This window comes from Macaca fascicularis, chromosome X (assembly GCF_037993035.2).
Source record: "Macaca fascicularis isolate 582-1 chromosome X, T2T-MFA8v1.1".
NCBI classification, from domain to species: domain Eukaryota; kingdom Metazoa; phylum Chordata; class Mammalia; order Primates; family Cercopithecidae; genus Macaca; species Macaca fascicularis.
The window spans coordinates 84,088,180-84,110,246 of record NC_088395.1 but is presented as its reverse complement, the minus strand read 5'-3'; the positions used below and the strand labels follow the sequence as shown (position 1 = coordinate 84,110,246).

Sequence of the window (22,067 nt, the reverse complement as noted above, 5' to 3'; positions counted from 1 at the left end):
GAGAGCCAGATGTTGATATATTTGACACTTGGAAAAGCAACACGTTGTACTGTCTGCAAAACTAAAATTAATTTTTAATCTACGATTATTAATTTGTGCAATTTTTTCTTCATATGTTTATCTTGTCATATCATATTACTTTAAGACACTATTGAGGTTTTATTTTTGTTGAGAAAGTCTGGGTAATTGTCATTGTCAAAGTGATAGTAATCTTTAGAATCCATGGCTTTGCCTCTTTTTTAAAGATAATGAGGTAGTTAATACATAGCAAAATAACTGCCATCACAAATCTAAGGCCTAATAATAAGTTTATCTTTTTCCCACGATTAAAATAGGTGTCTAAAAATCCTGTGGCTGGTTTATTGTTGAAAAATTATTATAAGCTAGTGTCTAGTATCATTGTAGCAGATTTTTTCCACAAGATTTCCTTGAAATTGTTTAATATAACAATTTCAGGTGCTTAGTGTACTTATTTGTTCATGAAAAAATGAAAGAAAAAAAGAAATTAAAGCTTCTAACACGAAGGGTAACATTTGTCATTGCCATGTTTTATCATTTAGTGACATTTAAAAAAAATTTTGGCTGGGCATAGTGTTGCACGCCTGTAGTCCCATCTACTCGGGAGGCTGAGGCAGGAGAATCGCTCAAACCTGGGAGCTGGAGGTTCCAGTGAGCCAAGATCGTGCCACTGCTCTCCCATCTGGGTGACAGAGCAAGACTCCATCTAAAAAAAAAAAAAAAAAACTTTTTATTTTGGAATAATTTTCTGTTTACATGAAAGTTGAAAAGGTTCCCATATACCCAACATCTGGTTCCTCCATTGTTAACATCTTACATTGCCATGGTAGATTTTTCAAAACTAAGAAATTGACCCATTGTTGACACATTATTATTAATAACTTGAACTGCATTTGTAGTGCACCAGTTTTTCTATCTGGGGTACTACATTGTATTTAGCTATCATGTCTCTAACAGTCTTCTGGTCTATGAGAGTTTCTGAATCTTTATTTTTTCATTATCTTATCAATCTTAAGGAGGACCGTCCAGGTAGATATCCTGTAGAGTGTTTACTAATCTGAATTTATAGTTTTTCTTGTGATTAGACTGAGATTAGACTGAGGTTTTGAAAGAATATGCCAGAGGTGACATACCCTTTTGTCACATCATACCTCATATCGGGGGTACATGATAAGCACATGCTGTCACTGATGATGTTAATTTTCATCACTTGGTTAGGGTAGAGTTTGTCAGGTTTCTCTCCTGTAGAGCTGCTACTTTTACCTGTCCCTCATCTGTTCATTGGAATCCAGTCACTCAGTCTAGCCCACCTGAATGCAAGGATGGTAGAAATTAAGCTCCATCTCCTATAGTGGGTAGTATCTACACATCAAATTTGGATTTTTTAAAGAAAAATTTATCTTTCTCACCCATTTATTTTAGCCTTTGATTTATATAATTATATACTCATCTATTTTTAGTTTGTGCATTGGACTATAAACCATTACTACTTTTTTTTTTGCTCAAATTGTTTTACCTTGGCCATTGGGAGCTTTTTTTAAGGTTAGGTCCTCTACCCTTTGATATGTCCCTATCCTTTTGGCTTTGAGCACTTTATTACTTTCTGGCATTACAGGATGCTCCAGGTTCATGTTATGTTGTCCCGGCCCCAGAGTCAGCCATTTCTTGAAGACATCATGATTCCTTTTATTGAAAATTGACATTTACAGATGTAAACACACCCATATAATTTGCAAATATATCCTTCCATTCTGTGAGTTGTCTTTTTACTGTTTTATATAATCTTTTTAGTACTAATCTTTAAAATTTTGATGACAGTTAATTTACCTATTTTTTCTTTTGTTGCTTTTGCATTTAATGCATATCCACGTATTCATTGCTTAATCAAAGGTCATGAATTTTTTCACCTATGTTTTCTGATTTTATAATTCTAGCTCTTGTATTTTATGTTTATGATCTATTTTCAGTTTATTTTTGTATATGGTATGAGGTAGGAGTCCAACTTCATTTTTTGCATTTTGATATCCAGGTGTTCTAACAACATTTGTTGAAAAGACTATTCTTTCTTCATTGAAGAGTCTTGACACCATTATTGAAAATCAATTGACCATAGATGTATGTGTTTATTTCTAGGCTCTCAATACTATTTTATTGATCTATATGTCTGTCCTTATGCCAATGTGACATTGTTTTAATTACTGTAGCTTTGTGGTAAGCTTTGCAATCAGGAGGAAGTCCTACAGCTTTATTTTTCTGTCTCAAGGTTGTTTTGGTATTTGAGGTTCCTTGAAATTTTAATTTCCTCAAAGAAGCTAGCTGGGATTCTGTTAAATATTGCATTGAATCTGTAGATTAATTTGAGGAATATTGCCATCTTAACAATATTAAATCTTCCCCTCCATGAACATCTAATTTCTTTCCATTTATTTAGATCTTTAATTTCTTTTAGTAATGAAATGTTATTTAGGTCTTTTAATTTCTTTAGCGTACAAGTCTTGGACTTATTTTCTTAAATTTATTACTAAATATTTTATTCTTTTTGAGCCTATTGGAATTGAAATTGTTTTAATTTTATTTTCAGATAGTTCTTTGTTAGTATATAGAAATACAACAGATTTTTGTATTCTGATTCTGTATCCTGCAATTTAGCTGAGTCCATTTATAAGTTCTAATAGTTGTGTGTGTGTGTGTGTGTGTGTGTGTGTGTGCACGTGATTTAGGGTTTTCTATTAAGAAAATCATACAGTCGATGAGTAGAAATAGTTTTACTTTTTCCTTTCCAATATGAATGTCTTTAACTTCTTTTTCTTGCATAATTGCCCTGTTTAGAAATTTCCATATAATGTTGAATGTAAGTGGTGAGAGCAGTTGGTTGTCATGTTTTTTATCTCAGGGAAAGCTTTCAGTTCTCCACCATTAAGTATGACATTAGCTGTGGATTTCTAATAGGTGTCTTTTATCAAGTTGAGTAAGTTATATTTTTTGTTTGTTTTGATAATTAAAAAAATAAATACCTAGATTACCCTTGTTAAAACTTAAGCGGGGCTGGTTTCTCCATTAGGTTTTTTTGGAAGTTCTTCAGGAAACTGAAGCTCTACTTCTGTTTTCCTTTCCAGAGTATATATGAGTATTAGAGATAGTTCCTCTGCCATAGCTGGGTAACCATCTACAACAAGAATCTTCTAATATCCATCATGTATAACATGGAATATATTAAAACTGTAGTAAGTTTTAAGGTTTAGTGGTAGTATTTAGATATAATTTTCTTTGCCACCGAAGTCTAAAGTGTCAGGATCTGTTTAGTGGTAGTATTTAGATATAATTTTCTTTGCCACTGAAGTCTAAAGTGTCAGGATCTGTTAAGTACTTCTAAATTTATTAGAAGGGATCTGTTAAGTATAACACTTAATTTTCCAGTACATGTTTTCCATTTTCTGCCCAATTTATTTTCTCTGATTTGGAACAAATTAGTGGTAGTGAAGAATCATACAAATGGCAGCAGAGTATGTGAAGACTGAAGTTTGGGTGTAATGTCAAAGAAAAGTCTAAATTGAAGTTCAAGATGGAAGCAAAATGTCAGAACCAGACAGTTTTGGGTATGAGATTCTTAAGGATGAGCTGAGGTCGTAAACTTAAAAGGTAGGCTATTAGATCAGAAGCCTGGAAAATTGGGAGTATGTATTAGGATTGGAAACAGTATTTAGAGCTGACCAGAGTTAAGATAGTAGTGTTCATCTTTGAACTTAGCTGCTCTGGTTATCTATTGCTGCATAACAATTATCCCAAGCCTTAGCTTAAAGTGACAAGAATCAGCTGGGTGCAATGGCTCACACCTGTAATACCAATACTTTGGGAGGCCAAGGCAGGAGGATTGCTTGAAGCTGGGAGTTTGAGGCCAGCCTGGGCAACATAGTGAGACCCCATTCTAAAAAAAAATAATAATAAGAGAATTAACCAGGTGTGGTGGCACACACCTGTAGTCTCAGCTATTCAGGAAGCTGACATGGGATGATTGCTTGAGTCCAGGAGTTCAAGGAAGCAGTGAACTATGATCATGGAGATCGTAATCATCACGGCGTGTGAGACCCAGTTTCTTGAACAAGAAAGTGACAACATTTTGTTACCTTTCCTATTTCTACTGGATCAGGGATTTAATAGAGGTTTACTTGGACAGTTCTAAACATTTTATCAACTTTTCTCTTTATGGGTTTTTATGTAAAAAATTCACCAATAGGTGGCAATGTAACACTGAAAAAGAATTTACATTTAACTATAATAGTATGTGACAAAACCTTTATTTGACCTTTCTTCCCTAATTTACCATTTGTTTTGAGGCATATTTTTCTACTTAATGTACTTAAACTGATCTGGTGGCGTTTTCTAATTCACATTACTGTTTTTAGAAGAATGTTCCACATTTTGTAGCTTGAGAGGACGTAATTTTTATGTGTATGTGTGAATGTGCATATGCACAATATTAATTCAAGGTACTCTTTGCTTTAAGAAATAAGATAGATCTATGTAGTTTTATAAAATAATGACAGGTTTCCACAGGGTATTGAACTATCTTAAGTTAACATAGTCTTTTAGTCACACTTGATTTTTTGAACAGAAGAAATTCTCTTCAAGTCTTTCTCTAAATTCCTGTTCTTCTGCTCTCCAGAGCCTCATGACTGCCATTCCCCCTGTAGTTTCTGTATAAGTATTTCTAAGTGTAGGTATTTTGAAACCCTCCTATCTGATATATATATGTCATTGTTTGGGAATGAAGTTTTCTAGAAAGTATAAAAGGTAACTAAAACATTTCATTTTATGTATTTTATGTATGTATGTATGTATGTATGTATTTAGGGGGCAGGGAGATGGGGATCTCATTCTGTTACCTAGGCTGGAGTGCAGTAGCATGATTATAGCTCACTGTAGCTTCAAATCCTGGGCTCAAGTGATCCTCCCAGTTCAGTCTTCTGAGGAGCTAAGACTACAGGAGTGTGCCGCCATGCCCAACTAAAATTTGTTTTTTTTTTGGTAGAGACAGAGTCTTACTGTGTTGTCCAGGCTGGTCTTGAACTTCTGACAACACCCAGATAATTATTTGGAGATAAGGATCTCACTGTGTTACCCTGGCTGGTCTTGAACTCCTGACACACAACTAATTTTTTGGAGATGAGGGTCTTGTTATGTTGCTCAGGTTGGTCTTGGTCTCCTGGCCTCAAGCAATCCTTCTGCCTCAGCCTCCTGAGTAGTAGCTGGCATTACAGGTGTGAACCACCACGGACAGCTAAAACTTACTCTTTTCGAACATTAAAAATACTTATTTGTAATTTTTTATGTTAGTAAATGTTATATACATTCCTATCTTATAATAATTCATATTCTATTTAATATGACGAATAACATGTTTGATATATGAATAACAATTTAACTTTTTCATTGACTGAGGGTTATTAATGAGTGCATTTACTTTTATTTTATTTTATTTATTTATTTATTTATTTATTTTTTCGAGGCAGAGTCTCACTGTGTCGCCCAGGCTGGAGTTCAGTGGCGCGATCTTGGCTCACTACAAGCTCCGCCTCCCGAGTTCACGCCATTCTCCTGCCTCAGCCTCCTGAGTAGCTGGGACTACAGTCGCCCACCACCACGCCTGGCTATTTTTGTTGTTGTTGTTGTTTTTTTTTTAGTGGAGACGGGGTTTCACTGTGTTAGCCAGGATGGTCTCAATCGCCTGACCTCGTGATCCACCCGTCTCGGCCTCCCAAAGTGCTGGGATTACAGGCGTGAGCCACCGCGCAGAGCCTTTTTTAATTTATTTTTATTTTTTTTAATTTTTTTTAATTTTTTTTATTTTGGAGATGGAGTCTCGCTCTGTCGCCTAGGCTGGAGTGGCAAGATCTCGGCTCACTGCAAGCTCCGCCTCCCAGGTTCACGCCATTCTCCTGCCTCAGCCTCCCGAGTAGCTGGGACTACAGGCGCCCACAACCACACCCAGCTAATTTTTAAAAAATTTTTAGTAGAGACGGGGTTTCACCGTGTTAGTCAGGATGGTCTCAATCTCCTGACCTTGTGATCCGCCCGTCTCGGCCTCCCAAAGTGCTGGGATTACAGGTGTGAGCCACCGCACCTGGCCTACTTTTATTCTTAATTCTTCTAGTTCTTCAGATATCCTTACTAACGATAGGGCTACCACTCTCCTTCCATTGCCATGCTAACAAATAGTTCTTTTAAGTTAAATTATAAAAGTAATACATATCCTTAAGCAAAATAAAAACAGAAGAAAATGTTGTATATTGAAAAGTAAAAGTTCCCTACCTCCTAGTCCCATTATTGTTTCATTTACATCCTTATAGGAATTTTTTTGTGCTTACAGAAGCATGTATTTGGTATTGCAACATTTAGGTGGTCCTCAAAGCCACCCTCAGGCTTAGTAACTCATTAGAAGGACTCACAGAACTCAGAAAATCCATTAGACTCATGGTTATGATTTATTACAGCAAAAATACACAAATAGGATCATAATATAGACAACTATTCTGTAACATACTCCTTTTTATTTAATAATAGATTTGTCATATCTTTCAAGGTTTGCACATAGAGATATGCATCTTTTTTTCAGATTATTATTTATTTTATTTTTCTATAAGTTATTGGGGTACAGGTGGTATTTGGTTATATGAGTAGGTTCTTTAGCGGTGATTTGTGAGATCTTGGTACATCTATCACCTGAGCAGTATATACTACACCATATATGTTGTCTTTTATCCCTCGCCCTCCTCCCAATCTTACCCCCAAGTCCCCAAAGTCCATTGTGTCATTCTTATGCCTTTGTGTCCTCATAGCCTAGCTTCCACATATCAGTGAGAACATTTGATGTTTGCTTTTCCGTTCCTGAGTCACTTTACTTAGAATAATAGTCCCAAGTCTCATCCAGGTAATTGCAAATGCTGTTAATTTATTTCTTTTTATGGCTGAGTAGTATTCCATCGTATATATATGCCACAATTTCTTTATCCACTCATTGATTGATGGACATTTGGGCTGGTTCCACAATTTTGCAATTGTGAATTGTGCTGCTATAAACATGCATGTGCAAGTATCTTTTTTGAATAATGACTTCTTTTCCTCTGGGCAGATTCCCAGTAGTGGGATTGCTGGATCAAATGGTAGTTCTACTTTTAGTTCTTTAAGGAATCTCCACACTGTTTTCCATAGTGGCTGTACTAGTTTACATTCCCACCAGCAGTGTATAAGTGTTCCTGATCGCTGCATCCACACCAACATCTATTGTTTTTCGATTATGGCCATGCTTGCAGGAGTAAGGTGGTATCGCATTGTGGTTTTGATTTGCATTTCCCTGATCATTAGTAATGTTGAGCATTTTTTCATATGTTTGTTGGCTCTTTGTATATTTTCTTTTGAGAATTGTCTATTCATGTTGTTAGCCCACTTTGTGATGGGATTGTTTGTTTTTTTCTTACTGATTTGTTTGAGATCGTTGTAGATTCTGGATATTAGTCCTTTGTCAGATGTATAGATGGTGAAGATTTTCTCCCACTTGGTGGGTTGTCTGTTTACTCTGCTGACTGTTCCTTTTGCCATGCAAAAGCTCTTTAGTTTAATTAGGTCCCAGCTATTTATGTTTGTTTTTATTGCATTTGCTTTTGGGTTCTTGATCAGGAAATCCTTGCCTAAGCCAATGTCTAGAAGGGTTTTTCTAATGCTATCTTCTAGAATTTTAATAGTTTCAGGTCTTAGGTTTAAGTCCTTAATCCATCATGAGGTGATTTTTGTATAAGGTGAGAGATGAGGATGCAGTTTAATTCTCCTACATGTGGGTAGCCAATTATCCCAGCACCATTTGTTGAAAAGGGTGGCTTTTTCCCCACTTTATATTTTTCTTTGCTTTGTCGAAGATTAGTTGGCTGTAAGTATTTGGGTTTATTTCTAGGTTCTCTATTCTGTTCCATTGGCCTGTGTGCCTATTTTGGTGACTGTGGCCTTTCAGAATAGTTTGAAATCAGGTAGTGTAATGCCTCCAGATTTGTTTTTTGTTTTTTGTTTTTTGTTTTTGTTTTTGTTTTTTGCTTAGTCTTGCTTTGGCTATGCGGGTTCTTTTTTGGTTCCATATGAATTTTAGAATTGTTTTTTCTAACTCTGTGAAGAATGATTATGGTATTTTGATGGTGATTGCATTGAATTTGTAGATCGCTTTTGGCAATATGGTCATTTTCACAATATTGATTCTACCCATTCATGAGCATGGGACGTGTTTCCATTTGTTTGTGTCGTCTGTGATTTCTTTCAGCAGTGTTTTGTAGTTTTCCTTGTAGAGGTGTTTTGAATCCTTTGTTAGGTATATCCTATCTTATTTATTTATGTATATATGTATGTATGTATGTATGTATGCAGCTATTATAAAAGGGGTTGAGTTCTTGATTTGATTCTCTAGTTGGTTGCTGTTGGTGTATAGAAGAGCTACTGATATGTGTACATTAATCTTGTATCCGGAAACTTTGCTGAATTCTTTTATCAGTTCTAAGAGCTTTGTGGAGGAGTCCTTAGGGTTTTCAAGGTAAATGATTATATCATCAACGAACAGTGATGGTTTGACTTCCTCTTTACTGATTTGGAATCCTGTTTATTGCTCTGGCTGGGACTTCCAGTACTATCTTGAAGAGGAGTGGTGAGGGTAGGCATCCTTGTGTTGTTTCTGTTCTCAGAGGGAATGCTTTCAGCTTTTCCCCATTCAGTATTATGTTGGCTGTGGGTTTGTCATAGATGGCTTTTATTACATTAAGATGTGTCCCTTGTATGTCGATTTTGCTGAGGGTTTTAATAATATAGGGATGCTGCATTTTATTGAGTGCTTTTTCTGCATCTATTGAGATGATCATGTGATTTTTTGTTTTTAATTCTGTTTATGTGGTGTATCACATTTATTTACTTGGATATGTTAAACCATCCCTGCATCCCTGATACGAAACCCACTTGATCATGGTGGATTATCTTTTTGGTATGTTGTTGGATTCAGCTAGCTAATATTTTTGTTAAGGATTTTAGCATCTATGTTCATCGAGGATTTTGGTCTGTAGTTTTCTTTTTTGGTTGTGATCTTTCCTGATTTTGCTATTAGGGTGATACTGGCTTCTTAAGGAGGGTTACTTCTTTCTCTGTCTTGTGGGATAGTGTCAGAAGGATTGGTACCAATGCTTTGATTGTCTGGTAGAATTCTACTGTGACTTGGTCTTGTCCTGGACTTTTTTTTTTGAGACAGAGTTCACTCTTGTTGCCCAGACTGGAGTGCAATGGCATGATCTCGGCTCACCGCAACCTCCGCCTCCCGGGTTCAAGCACTTCTCTTGCCTCAGCCTCCCGAGTAGCTGGGATTACAGGCATGCACCACCACGCCCAGCTAATTTTGTATTTTTAGTAGAGAGGTTTTCTCCATGTTGGTCAGGCTGGTCTCGAACTCCCGACCTCAGGTGATCCACCCACCTCGGTCTCCCAAAGTGCTGGGATTACATGCCGGAGCCACCGCGCCCGACCTGGACTTTTTTTTATTGGTAATTTTTAAATTGCCATTCCAATCTCGCTGCTTGTTACTGGTCTGTTCAGGGTATCTAATTCTTGCTGATTTAAGCTAGGAGGGTTGTATTTTTTCCTGGAATTTATCCATCTCTTGTAGGTTTTCTAGTTTATGTGCGTAAAGGTGTTCATAATAGCCTTGAATGATCTTTTATATTTCAGTAGTGTCAGTTGTAATATCTCCTGTTTCGTTTCTCAGTGACTTTATTTGGATTTTCTGTCTTTTCTTGGTTAATCTTGCTAATGGTATATCAATTTTATTTATCTTTTCAAGGAACTAGCTTTTTGTTTCATTTATTTTTTGTATTTTTTTGTTTTGTTTTGTTTTGTTTCCATTTCATTTAGTACTGCTCTGGTCTTGGTTATTTCCTTTCTTCTGCTGAATTTGGGTTTGGTTTGTTTTTGTTTCTCTAGTTCCTAGTGACCTTACATGGTCTGTTTGTGCTCTTTCGGACTTTTTGAGGTAGGCATTCAGGGCTATGAACTTTCCTCTTAGCAGTGCCTTAGCTGTATCCCAGAGGTTTTGATAGGTTGTGTCATTATTGTATTCAGGTCGAAGAATTTTTTAATTTCTATCTTGATTTTGTTTTTGACCCACTGCTCATTCCGGAGCAGGTTATTTTCCATGTGTTTGCGTGGTTTTGAAGGTTCCTTTTGGAGTTTATTTCCAGTTTTATTCCACTGTGACCTGAGAGAATGTTTGATATAATTTCAGTTTTCTTAAATTTATTGAGGCTTGTTTTATGGCCTATCATATGGTCTGTCTTGGAGAAATTTCCATGGGCTCTTGGATAGACTGTATATTCTGCGGTTGTTGGATGAAATGTTCAGTATATATCTGTTAAGTCCATTTGTTCCAGGTTGTAGTTTAAATCCTTTGTTTCTTTGTTGACTTTCAGTCTTGATGACCTGTCTAGTGCTGTCAGTGGAGTGAAACCCTCCCCTGATTATTTTGTTGCTTTTTATCTGATTTCTTAGGCCTATTAGTAATTGTTTTGTAAATTTGGGAGGTCCAGTGTTAGTTGCATCTATGTTTAGGATTGTGATCTTTTCCTGTTGGACCAGGCCTTTTGCCATTATATAATATCCCTCTTTGTCTCTTTTAATCACTGTTGCTTTAAAGTTTGTTTCGTCTGATATAAGAATAGGTACCCCTGCTCGCTTTTGGTGTCCATTTTCATTAAATGTCTTTTCCCACCCCTTTACTTTAAGTTTATGTGAGTCCTTATGTGTTAGGTGAGTCTCCTGAAGACAGCAGATAGTTGTTTGGTGAGTTCTTATGCATTTTGGATCTTTTATTTATTTATTTATTTATTAATTATTATTATTATTTTTTGAGACAGAGTCTTGTTCTGTCACCAGGCTGGAGTGCAGTGGCGATCTTGGCTCACTGCAACCTCCGACTCCCGGGTTCAGGCGATTCTCTTGCCTCAGCCTCCCGAGTAGCTGGGATTACAGGTGCGTGCCACCACACCCAGCTAATTTTTGTATTTTTAGTAGAGACAGAGTTTCACCATGTTGGCCAGGATGGTCTCGATCTCCTGACCTCGCGATCCACCGCCCAAAGTGCTGGGATTACAGGCATGAGCCACCGCACCCGGCGGTTCTGTATTTTTTAAGTGGTGCATTTAGGCCATTTACATTCCATGTTAGTATGGAAATGTGAGCTACCATTGCATTCATTATGCGCCTTGTTGCCTGCATACTTTAGGTTTTTCATTTTGTTTTTTGGTTTGGTTTTTTAACTTGTATTTTTGTTTTATAGGTCCTGTGTGATTTATACTTTAAAGAGGTTCTGTTTTGATGTGTTTCCAGCATTTGTTTCAGGATTTTGAGCTCCTTTTAGCAGTTCTTGTAGTGGTGGCTTGGTAATGGCAAATTCTCTCATTTGTTTGTCTGAAAATGACTGTATATCTTTCCTTCATTTATGATGCTTAGTTTTGCTGGATACAAAATTCTCAACTGATAATTGTTTTGTTTGAAGTGGATGAAAATAGGACCCCAATCCCTTCTAGCTTGCGGGGGTTTCTGCTGAGAAATATGCTATTAATCTGATAGGTTTTCCTTTATAGGTTACCTGGTGCCTCTGTCTCACAGCTCTTAAGATTCTTTCCTTCGCCTTAACTTTGGATAACCTGATGACAGTGTGCCTAGGCGAAGATATTTTTGCAATGAATTTCTCACGTGTTCTTTGCGCTTCCTGTATATGCATGTCTAGGTCTCTAGCAAGGCCAGGGAAGTTTTCCTTGATTATTCCCCCAAATATATTTTCCAAGTTTTTAGAATTGTCTTCTTCCTCAGGAACACTGATTATTCTTAGGTTTGGTCGTTTAACATAATTCCAGACTTCTTAGAGTCTTTGTTTGTATTTTCTTATTCTTTTTTCTTTGTCTTTGTTGGATTGGGTTAATTTGAAGACCTTGTCTTCGAGCTCTGAATTTCTTTCTTCTACTTGATCAGTTCTATTGCTGAGATTTTTCAGAGCATTTTGCATTTCTAAAAGTGTGTCCAATGTTTCCTGAATTTTTGATTGTTTTTTGTTTATGCTATCTGTTTCCTTGACTATTTCTCCCTTCACTTCTTGTATCATGTTTTGGATTTCCTTGCATTGGGCTTTGCCTTTCTCTGGTCCCTCCCTGATTAGCTTAATAACTAATGTCCTGAATTCTTTTTCAGGTAAATCAGGGCTTTCTTCTTGGTTTGGATCCATTGCTGGTGAACTAGTGTGATTTTTGGGGGGTGTTGACGAGCCTTGTTTTGTCGTATGACTAGGGTTGGTTTTCTGGTTCCTTCCCATTTGGGTAGGCTCTGTCAAAGGGAAGGTCTAGGGCTGAAGCCTGTTGTTCAGATTGTTTTGTCCCACAGGGTGTTCCCTAGATGTAGTACTTTCCCCCTTTTCCTGTGGATATGGCTTCCAGTGATTGTTGTCTCTCTTCTGGGTCTAGCCACCCATCGAGTCCACCCGACTCCAGGCTGGTACTGGGGTTTGTCTGCACAGTGTCCTGTAATGTGAACCGTATATGGGTCTGTCAGCCATGGATACTAGCGCCTGAACTGGTGGGGGTGGCCCAGGATGCAATGGACTCCATGCCAGTCCTTGGCTTTGCTGGTTTAATGCTCTGTTTTTGTGCTGGTTGGCCTCCGGCCAGGAGGTGGCGCTTTCCAGAATGCATCAGCTATAGTAGTGTGGGTGGTAGGCGGGGCCCTAGAACTCCAAAGAGTATTTGTTCTTTGTTTTCTGCTATCAGGGTAGTTAGGGAAGGACCATCAGGTGGGGGCGGGGGTAGGCTTGTCTGAGCTCAGCCTCTTCTTGGGTGGGTCTTGCTGAGGCTGCTGAGGGGGATGAGGTGAGATTCCCAGGTCACTGGAGTTGTGTACCTAGAAGGATTATGGTTGCCTCTGCTGAGTCATGCAGTTTGTCAGGGAAGTGGGGGGAAAGCCAGCAGTCACACAGGCCTCACCCAGCTCCCACGCAAACTGAAAGGCTGGTTTGTCTCACTCCCACCGTGCACCTCTCCCCCCCGCCCCGCCCCACCACCGAAACAGCCCAGATTGTGTTTCCTCGGGGAGGGCGAGTCTGCCTTGAAAACTTGCCAGAGGCTTTCCACCTCCAAGCTGCAAAAGAAAGGGCTTTAGTTCATCCCCCACCTGTGAAGTCTGCAATCTGGATTTGCACCCTCCCCCCGGAGTTCTGGCCGCCAGGCTTCTTGCCCCATTCAAATTGTTAAGAAGTTCAGCTACAGAAGTCCTTCTTCCTGTGGAGTTTTATCCCCTGCTCTGATGGCCACCCTCCTGATGGATCCCTGTGTTGCCAGGCAGGAATGGGCTGCTTGGGGATCCAGCGAGCTCCCAGTGCCTTTCTGCTACTTCCTCTACCCCTGTATTTCGCTTGGCTTGGCTCTCTAACTTGACTCAACTCCAGGTAAAGTCGGGAATTTCTCCTGCAAACAAACCTTCAGCTTCGCCAGTGGGGGTGTGTCTACATCATTAATTTTAACTCTGTGACTTATTCCATTATTCCATGGTTTAAGCCCCATTTACCAGATCCCCTCTGAAAAATTTTTAGGTTGTTTTCAATTTTCCTGCATAACAAACCGTGCTACGGAGAACATTCTTTTGTGTATCTTTGGGTGCCTGTGGAAGAATATCTTTGGGACCAATTCCTAGAAATTGAAATATGGGTCAAAGGGTTTGTACATTTTGCATTTTGATAGTTATTGTAAAATTGACTTCCAAAATGTTTGATACTAATTTAGACACCCACAGAGTGTATGAGAGTACCCATTTCAACGCATCCTCATGGATATGGAGTATTAAGTGGTAAAACCATTTAAATCACTTCTGTAAAAGGCATTATTTTCTCTGTAGAAAATATTTTCAGATTCAAAGTAAGGCATGCATAATTTTTAAATACAAAGCTAGAGATTTTAGTTTTACAAAATATTAGTAGTGGTTTTTTTTTTTTTTTTTTTTTTTTTTACTATTTGTGTAGCCCTAACTGCATACTGAATAACAGTTGTTATTATTTGGTCTGTCATACTGAAGCAGTTACTTTTGAAGTCATGTAAAAGTTACATTTTCTCTAATGCTTACCAGATGGGGGATAATTTGACAGCTGCTTTGTTGAAATCAACAATTAAGTAATATGTGTGTATATGTTAACCAGCAAGCAAATTGAGTATGTATTATACCCTGGAAAAAATATATATCAGCTGGGCCTGGTGGCCTATGCCTGTAATCCCAGCACTTTGGGAGGCCACGGCGGGCAGATCACTTGAGGTCAGGAGTTCGAGACCAGCCTGACCAACATGGTGAAACCTCATCTTTACTAAAAAGACCAAAAAATTAGCCAGGCGTGGTGGCAGGCACCTGTAATCCCAGCTACTCGATAGGCTAAGACAGGAGAATTACCTGAACCCGGGGGGTGGAGGTTGCAGTGACCCAAGATTGCGCCACTGTACTACAGCCTGGGCGACAGAGTGAGACACTATCTCAAATAAAAAAAAAAAAAAAAGGAAAAAATATATGTATCTGTTATTTTAACAAATAAGCCTTTCTAAAAGAGTCCACAAATGCTGTGGAACTTATTTGTTCAGTTACAAATGTATTCCATAGTAATAAAATATTGTTGCTTTTTTATATTGCAATCCCAAATATTTTCTGAGTTTAAGCTTTTAAGATCTTTTATAGCTAGAAAGCTGTTCTCCCTACCCTCTGTACCCATGTAACAACCAGTTTCACTTTCTTTTATCAGTTAAAATTTTTCCTCAGCAATGAATGTTATTTGAACTAAGTGGGAAATATTATATGGTCTATTGTGACATATATTATTCTTAAAAGTGTAAGTTTTGAAATTTGTCTTTTCAAGTATATATACATTGCTCTTAGTCTTTGCTGATAGTTTAAGTTGATATACTTATGCTGAAATAGCTTTAAAGACTTTTCAATTTTAAAAGACATTTTAAAAAATAAGCTATATCTATTAGGGGGAACTTTTCCCCTCTTGTTGTTTTTATTTTTGCTTATTTTTGTATACTCAGAGGACTTTGAGTACCATTTATAGTAGTACTTCAATGCTCTACCATTTGGATATAATTAGTATAATTAGTGTTGTATTAACCAGATACAGGAGCAGATAAAATATGTTTATACTTACAGTGATGTCATTTTATCTTCCTTTAAGATCAACACTTTAAAGGGATTGACTTTATTTACTTAAATGGATCACATTTTCAGTTTTATTGTATATTAATTGTGTTATTTTTCTGTATATTTTTGTAGGCCCTGATTTTGTTGTTTGTGATGAAGGCCACATTCTAAAAAATGAAGCATCTGCTGTTTCTAAAGCTATGAATTCTATACGATCAAGGAGGAGGATTATTTTAACAGGAACACCACTTCAAAATAACCTAATTGAGTGTGAGTTAATATCTCTGATTATGCAGTATAATATCGGTATTTCCTCGGATAATATGTTTGTAACTTTACCATTTGCCCTTTCTTCTGCTTACTCTAGTATAATCCTAGACCATGATCTACATAGGTTCATCTTAGTCTGCTGTGAAAGAATAACATACTTTTCAAATGAGATGTTTTATAAATATGAGTGGTAAAAGACAGTCAAGAGATACGCCATTGTGAATGTTCATATATAAATATGGAATGTGATTTATTGCAAGAGTATCAGAAGTCTTAATGATTGCTTTAAAAAGTACATAAGCATATGTGATTACTCCAGATAATTTTAAGGAGATATTCCAGTTTTGGGGCATGTACTGTTAAGAAATCAAGAAGAAATGGGAACTGTGAACATTTCAGTAAAGTGGAGATGGGAGAAGGAGAGGTTTGCTGAATCCATGGCAGGACAATTTGCTGAGGTTAAAGGTAGTTGATGTAAACCTAGGGAAGTAAGTTGTGAATTTCCCTCATTTTCATATGTCTGTGGTGACACTAAAGAAGGGAACATGAGATTATTCAGCAAGTAACAAATTGAAATTTCCTGTTGTAATCGCTCACTTTTTTTCCCACTGTAATGGCTTTTTGTTATTTTTCTCTGTGTTACATTCCTTTAGTGTATTTATGGTAACTTTTTGCTATTTTATCGTTTGTAATACTAGTCATTTCACTTTAGCCTATACTTTATGTTTGTTTTTATCTGTTCCAGTTTTCCTCTTTTCTGTTCTATTACCATATTTATAGAAATGCTGTTTCATATTGTGGTCCTATATAGTATGGGACAAGTGATAGCTCTGTTAATTTTTACAAAATGGGTTAGTCTTACAAAATACATTAGTAATTAATTTATTTTTAACTATTTGTGTAGCCCCAACTGAATACTGAATAACAGTTGTTATTATTTGATCTCTCAAATATTATTTGATTATTCTGGAAATGAATCAGTTAATATAAATTAACTTGCATAGTAGCTTATTACCTCCTTTTATTGTTTTGACTTAGTATCTCCTTTCTTCACAAGATAGCCTCACAGACCATAAATCATGGTTAGATTAATGGACCACTTGTTTTGTACTTCATATCTCTTATAAAGAATAGTGAGCTTGAATAAAATGTCCTTAGGTATTTTTAAAAAACATTCATGTCTAGTATTTAGGGATGGTTTTTACTTCAGTTTTCTCTCTCGTTTTGGTAATTCACTTGTAGATCAGACTTATAACCATGTTTATTCTATACTTAGCTTGATATTCTTTTTTTGTAGCTTAATTCTAATGCATGTGTTTTTGACATGAACATTTCATTGGGGAATTTTTCTGAGTCTTTTCAACCATTGTTAATGTTGTTAATGAATAATGTCTTCTCTCTTAGATCATTGTATGGTTAATTTTATCAAGGAAAATTTACTTGGATCCATTAAGGAGTTCAGGAATAGATTTATAAATCCAATTCAAAATGGTCAGTGTGCAGATTCTACCATGGTAGATGTCAGAGTGATGAAAAAACGTGCTCACATTCTCTATGAGATGTTAGCTGGATGTGTTCAGGTACAGATATGTTCCATAGTGGTAAAATATTCTTACTTTTTAATATTACAATCTGACATATTTTCTGAGCTTAAAGTTTAATAATTTTGTGTTTTCTTTCCCACTCTTTCAGTAGATAGTTTTACAGTTATATCTCCTTGCATTGTCTTCAAAAATTTCTGCTGCATTCAACTTTTAAAAAAAGTTCCGCTGAGAAGTTTAAAACATAGTTAATTCATTTGCCAAGTGTAAAGCCTCATATCTTATTATGTTAATGTTTAGATTTTTCATCCTTAAGATAGGGAGTTCCTTAAGAGGAACACAACTATTATGATGAAGTTCCTATGCTCACCCTAATTCTATAGTATAGTATTATAAATCTCACATTTTTGAAATGGTTATAGGAAAGGCCAGTACGAATTAAGAGAGGAGTCATTTTTAAAGTAATCCTGGAGAAACAGTTTTGTTGCTTTCAATTATATATAATAACCTGAACAGATTAGTGGTGTCGTTTACATACAGATTTTCAGTGAATCTATATTAATGAATGGATAAATATCTAGAGACTGAGCTGGCAGTTAATAGATCTCAAGATATGCACTTTCTCTGCAAACGTTAGGTACTAATGATAGCCTCAAAGATGTTTTAACAAATGAGACAGGCTATTCTTTTGGTTGGATATATAGTTTGCCCTCCATATTTGCGGGTTTTGTATCCATGGATTCAACCTACCATGGATCAAAAATATTTTAAAAAATAGATAAAATGGACAGAGGCTAGGTACAGTGGTGCACACCTGTAATTCCAGCACTTTAAGAGGCCAAGGTGGGAGGATCACTTGAGCCCAGGAGTTCAGGGCTGCAGTGAGCTAAGATCATGCCACTGCACTCCAGGCTGGATGGCAGAGCAAGACCCTGTCTCTAAAAAAAAGTTTTAAAAAATTAGCCAGGCACGGTGGTGCACACCTATAGTCTCAGTCTCTTGCGAGGCTGAGGCAGGAGGATTGCTAGAGCCCAGGAATTCAAGACTGCAATGAGCTAAGATCATGCCACTGCACTTCAGCCTCAACAGAGTAAGACCCTGTCTCTTAAAAAAAAAGAAAGAAAATAATTAAGAAAAAAATGAATGACTGTGTCTGTACTGAACATGTACAGACTTTTTTCTTGTCATTATTGCCTAAACAATAGAGTATAACAAGTATTACATAGTATTTGTATTGTGTTGGGCATTATAAGTAATCTAGGGATGATTTAATGGGAGGATGTTTATAGGTTATATGCAAACACTACATTATTTATATAAGTGACTTGAGCTTTCATGGATTTTGATATCTGTGGAGGTGGGGGTGGGTTCTGGAACCAGTCTCCCATAGATACTGAGGGATGACTGTACTTGCCATCATTATAAGGAGTAGCTGTTCCATTTGGTCAGATTGGCTACACGTGCTAGCAAGTACTGTGTTTCTGTATTGCTGCTACTACCCAGGCAGCATTTTTCCTTCTGGTTTAAGTAGTAATTTCTATTTAGCACACTGGTGTTCTATTTTTCTATTCTTATAATAAAATGGTTTCAAGAGTGCTTGTAGATGGATTGCTTTCTTAATTGGGCAAATAGTCCCTCTAAAATTATATGTTATTGTTTGACGTATTAGCATATCCTTCTCAGAAGCCAACTCAGGCTGCATTAGACTTTTATTCCTAGGTTTTACTATATGATTAAAGCAAGTCATTTTGCTAACACTACCTACTACATCCTCTCCACATCTTTTGTTATTTTTGTTTCTGTACAGAGAAGACTATTTCGAAAACTTAAATGCTCACTTGGCAATGTGACTGCTTCAATTTAAAACCTACCTGGTGTGTTGCAGTATCTTTTTACCAGTGTACCATATTGTATAGTCATATGAAATACATTGTGTAGAAAATTATGGGTTTAGGAAGGGTAAATATATTTAAGAAAATGTTTTCTTATATGTTTAGTGCCTATTTATTTATGTGTATATTTCAGTTATAAGCAATGAGAATTTGTAGTTCATTCCTGTTAAATATTTAGACTAATTTTCATTCTCTTTCTTGTTAATTACAGAGGAAAGACTATACAGCATTAACAAAATTCTTGCCTCCAAAACACGAATATGTGTTAGCTGTGAGAATGACTCCTATTCAGTGCAAGCTCTATCAGTACTACTTAGATCACTTAACAGGTAACCAATACACCTTGCTGATTTCATCTTCTCTATAAAGACATTCTTTTTCCAAAGATTATTCCAGTCATCTTACTATGTCTGTTCTTTTTCAGTTTTCCATTTGAATAAAATGGGTATGCTTAAAAGCATAAAATATTTCTAATTAAAAAACACTGATGCTGTCAAAATTAAAATCAAGAAGCAAACTGATGAAAAAGATATACAGCACATATGAATAATGCCCTTAATTTGTAAAGAGCTTTTATTTCAGAAAAATTATGAATGTGAATAAATCCATAAAAGAAGATATACAAAATTCCAGAGTATTTTTTAAAAAGTATTCACCCACATTAATAATAAAAGGCATGTAAGTTAAATTCATGAGTTTGTTTCTCAGTTATTTAATTAACAAAGGTTGAAGGCAGAAAAGGTAACATGGAAGGCAAGGCATGTAGTATGCACTCCATGTTATTATGCACTCCATGTTATTATAAAAATGCACACAAATGCCTAAAATACAACAAAATGCTAACAGAAGTTGTTTTCTGGGTGTTTTTGTTATGAAGACCTTCTAGTTTATTTCTTGTATTTTTCTATGCTTTAAAAAAATACAATGAGTAGTTATTGTTTTACCATCAATAAGCTTTTGCGTGTGTGTGTCTGTGTCCCTCTGTGCCTGAAGATGTCTGTCTTCACACAACAAAACCTTTGGACTGGAGTGAGATTTCTTACTTGTTGGTCACTTATTCTGGTACATTTCCCCAAATGATATTACATATTTAATTAGGAGATACAGGTTAGAGGGTGCTTTTTGGCCCATTGTGAATACAGTAATTGATCAAAAGAATAGAGGAGGATGGAAGTATGTACACACATATTAAAATGATAATTATAGCTAAAGTGGTATTCTTTTTGTAATAGCAGTGCATCCTAGAGAGTAATATGATGATGGTTCTCAAGAAACATTCTGCTGGGGAAAACAGTATTTGAATCTTAGTATTTTATGGAACTGCTTTTTTGCTCTTATAAAAACAATTTTTGTATTGACTTTTGGAAGAAAATCAGTTCTAATAAAGCACACATTTTCATTTGTATATCTATCAGAAGCTGGTAGATTTACTATACTATTCTTTTTTGAATAATAAAAATTGCAGGCATAATTAAATAACCAAATAGTTATCCCAATGAGAGAGTTGCTGTGTAGTTTAAGAGAGGGATGTTCAGATCTGTCTTTCATTAATCTCTGAGTGATAAGGAGTAATAAATTTGGTCATTTAATATTTTTTCCTTTTAAAATGTTTTATATTAGGGAAAATGCTCACAATAGTGTTTTCAGATTTTATAGAATTGGTTGTCTTTAATAACCAATCTTAGGCTGGGCATGGTGGTTCATGCCTGTAATCACAGCACTTTGGGAGGCCAAGATGGGAGGATGACTTGAGCTCAGGAGTTCAGAACCAGCCTGGGCAGCATAGTGAAACCTCATTTCCACAAAAAATAAAAAAATTAGCCAGGTATGGTAATGCACACCTGTAGTCCAGCTACTTGGGAGGCTGAGGCAGGAGGTTTGCTTGAGCCTGAGAGGTCAAGACGGCAGTGAGCCATGCTTGTGCCACTGCATTTCAGCCTGGGCAACAGAGCACTACCCTGTCTCAGCAACAACAACAACCAATCACAAATGTTAACAGCTCAGGTATAGATGTTAAGCTCTACCCTTTTGAGTTGACCTCATGGAGGTAGATAGTAGAATGATAGATACCCGAGTCTGGGAAGTATGTGTGTGTTGAGGGAGGGATAGAGAGAGATTGGTTAATGGGTACAGACATGTAGTTAGATAGAAGGAATAAGTTCTACTGTTCGATGGCAGAATGGGGTGACTATAGTTAACAACAATGCATTGTATATTTCAAAATAGCTAGAAGAGGGGGCTCGAAATGTTCCCAGCATATAAAAGTGATAAATACTCAAGGTGATGGATAGCCTGAATACCCTGACTTGATCATTGCGTATTCTATGCATGTAACAAAATATCACATGTACTCCCAAAATATGTATAAATATTATGTATCAATTTTTAAAATTTTTAAAAAACTTACTCTTTTTGAGAACAATGCAATTATTTAAGAATTTAGGGGGCTTTGCTTTATTCTTTGTGACTGTCATTGATAGGAGTAAATATCTAAAGCGCTAATTGCCATAGCTAAAATCTGAAAGATGCGATTGTTAAATTATCATCTGGTACCATGAATCTTTAAGTTTTAGGGTGTGGGGTTCCCCCTTACCAAATGCAATATTACCTGTAGAATAGAATAGCCTGAGTTAAATAACCCCTTTTAAAAACATTCATAAAAGGCCAAGTGGGTTATATTAATGGCTACTCTTGTCTTGTTTCTCAGTACAAATCTTCACAGTATTTCTCTTGAAATATCACCTGCCTATTTTACTTGCATTTAAAATGTTTGGTATTTTATCTGTTAAATATTCCAGAAATTTTTTGTTTCTACATTAGGCTTTTTTAGACTGTGGTTACTTTTAAGAAGTTCACCCAAATTTTGTTTTTAACATTAACAGCAGTTTCATGTTAATTTTAGTGATAATTTGTAATATGTTTAATATTTGCAGAATGAAAGTCCTAAGAGACTGGCTGTTAAAGAATATTGAGGAAATCTAAAATCCTCTTAATTTTTCTTAGTTCTCTTTTTTTCAGTGTAATTCTATGGTTTGCCTTTTATTGTCAGGTATCAGAAGTTTATAATAAAATGTAAGCCTCTGCAATTCAGTAAACACTTAAGGTTTTATAAGCA

The 22,067-nt window shown here is 36.3% G+C and overlaps 1 protein-coding gene across 34 annotated transcripts in view; it reads left to right on the top strand.

Annotated features, from left to right (window-relative positions):
* Window positions 1–22,067, top strand: part of ATRX (ATRX chromatin remodeler) — a 284,343-nt gene that overhangs the window by 150,328 nt on the left and 111,948 nt on the right. For 33 of the 34 annotated variants that reach the window (XM_074030193.1, XM_074030191.1, XM_074030181.1 and 30 more), the window contains 3 exons: window positions 15,382–15,519; window positions 16,924–17,099; window positions 19,164–19,281. In XM_074030193.1, the coding sequence (XP_073886294.1) occupies window positions 15,382–15,519; window positions 16,924–17,099; window positions 19,164–19,281 (432 nt within the window). Of the gene's footprint in view, window positions 1–15,381; window positions 15,520–16,923; window positions 17,100–19,163; window positions 19,282–19,376; window positions 19,481–22,067 lie in introns of those variants that run through there. The other variant, XM_074030196.1, reaches the window with a different exon arrangement.